Source organism: Ixodes scapularis, unplaced genomic scaffold, assembly GCF_016920785.2.
Source record: "Ixodes scapularis isolate PalLabHiFi unplaced genomic scaffold, ASM1692078v2 PGA_scaffold2__306_contigs__length_199485367, whole genome shotgun sequence".
Taxonomy (NCBI): Eukaryota; Metazoa; Arthropoda; class Arachnida; order Ixodida; family Ixodidae; genus Ixodes; species Ixodes scapularis.
Genome location: NW_024609857.1, coordinates 53359530 through 53361306, shown reverse-complemented (window position 1 = coordinate 53361306; position 1777 = coordinate 53359530). Strand labels below are relative to the sequence as shown.

Below are 1777 nucleotides of genomic sequence, written 5' to 3'. Positions count from 1 at the left end.
GAGCCGGCGTTCTCGGACCCACAGAATATTACAATGGCGACGAGGATGGGATACGAGGAGGTGACGAGGTAAACGTTTTTTTCCTTCCTAGATCCGTCCCCTCCTAGCATGATCTCCACGCCCGATCGCTGCGCATAACGTCTGGTTTTAGTTCAAGCCAACCACCGGCTGCTTCACAGTCTTTCCTTCGATTTGCATTGTCAACCACCATGTCGGTTGCAATCTTGCAATTTCTCTAACGCTAGGCGTCGACCCTCAGCGTGCTTTGACTATTTCCGTGGTTCCTTTCGACATTTGACCATCATGACTCAAAATATCGCTTTTGGAACGGCGATTGTGCCGCCGCCACCCGTCTTTCTACCTGTTCCCGACACGCCCACCCTTGCGTGGCCGGCATGGAAGCGTGCCTTCACCGCTTTTCTTGGCGCTTCGGGGTTCGAACAGATGGAACCACGTCGTAAAAGACAACTCCTGTTTTTGTTGCTCGGCACGGAAGGCCAGCGTGTGGTTGACGCATTCCGCTTGGACGATGCACCGGCGACTGAGCTCAATGACGAGTATGAAATATTTTTGGAGAAGTTAGAAAAACACTTTGAGTTCTCGGGGTCCGTAACACTGGAAAGAAAGAAACTCCGTGCTAGAGTCCAACGTCCTGGCGAATCAGTCTCCGAATACCTCGCCGCATTACGTCATCAAGGCTCTTTCTGTAGCTACGGCGCTACGTTAGACGAACGCCTGTGTGAAATCTTTTTGGAGGGGTTGGATTCGAAGAGAGTTCAGGACCGCATTTTACGTGAATGCATCGGGGCCGAGGTACCCACCCTGGACAGAGCGTTCCAGCTCGCAATACAATTTGAACAACTTGCGAAAACGACTGAATCGTTTCATCGCCAGACGAGCGCGGTGTCGTCTTTCCCTGTTAACGACGGAAGCCGCGGTTTGGAACCGGCAGCGGTCCAAGATATTCATGCGTATGCTCAGTGGCCTGCGAATCAAGATGGCGGAGCTTCCGTGTTCCCCGCCCAACTCTATCACCAATATGGTCACCCTCCGTGTCCTTCCACCGGGATGACCCCGTCGCAGCGAGGTCCCGTGATGCCGTGGGGTCAACCATCGTCTGACGGCCATCTTCCCCGTTTCCAAGGGCGGGCAAGGCGGCCAACAGTCCGCGAGCCTCCTCCTCACCGGGCGAGGGAGAGGGAAGATGCAGGCTCTCTCTCTACGAGCTGGCTCTGTGGCTGGCGCGACCATGCCCGCGAGTTCTGCCCGGCACGGAACGCGACGTGCTTTCTGTGTGGGAAGCAGGGACATTTTGCTCTGGTTTGCCGCAATCGTCAAGCACTGTCAGGAGCATTCATTAACGATGAACGGCAAGCATCATTTCCAGTGCGGGGTCGAGGACAACCCCGGTGCCGTGGACAACTTCCCGGACGCTACCAGAGCGGCCGTTTTTATCGACGAGACGGATCGACCCATGTGGGAACTGTCCATCAGGAAGTCCTGCCGAGTGTGACGTTTGACCAGCACGAGGTCTCTGTGCAGTCTACGGATCGCCTCGCACGCGACCCGGGTCTCCGCAACGTGTTCTTGGCAGATGTCCAGGTAAATGGCACCCCTCTCAAGCTTATTGACACCGGATCTTACGTCTCGATTTTGAACGAACAAACATTTAATCATGTAAACAGGAAACGTAAGATTAAGCTTCATCGTCCACCAAGAACCTTAGTGCATTATCTGCAACAGCCCATCCCCGTACTGGGATGTTTCTTTGGACAAG

At 54.5% G+C, this 1777-nt stretch overlaps 1 protein-coding gene across 1 annotated transcript; it reads left to right on the top strand.

Annotated features, from left to right (window-relative positions):
* The first annotated feature begins 303 nt into the window (after positions 1 to 303).
* Positions 304 to 1513, top strand: LOC115326063. The gene is made up of 2 exons (XM_040219750.1): positions 304 to 1320; positions 1388 to 1513. Exons 1-2 carry the CDS (start codon positions 304 to 306, stop codon positions 1511 to 1513), a joined length of 1143 nt encoding a protein of 380 aa, XP_040075684.1.
* The last annotated feature ends 264 nt before the right edge of the window (positions 1514 to 1777 follow it).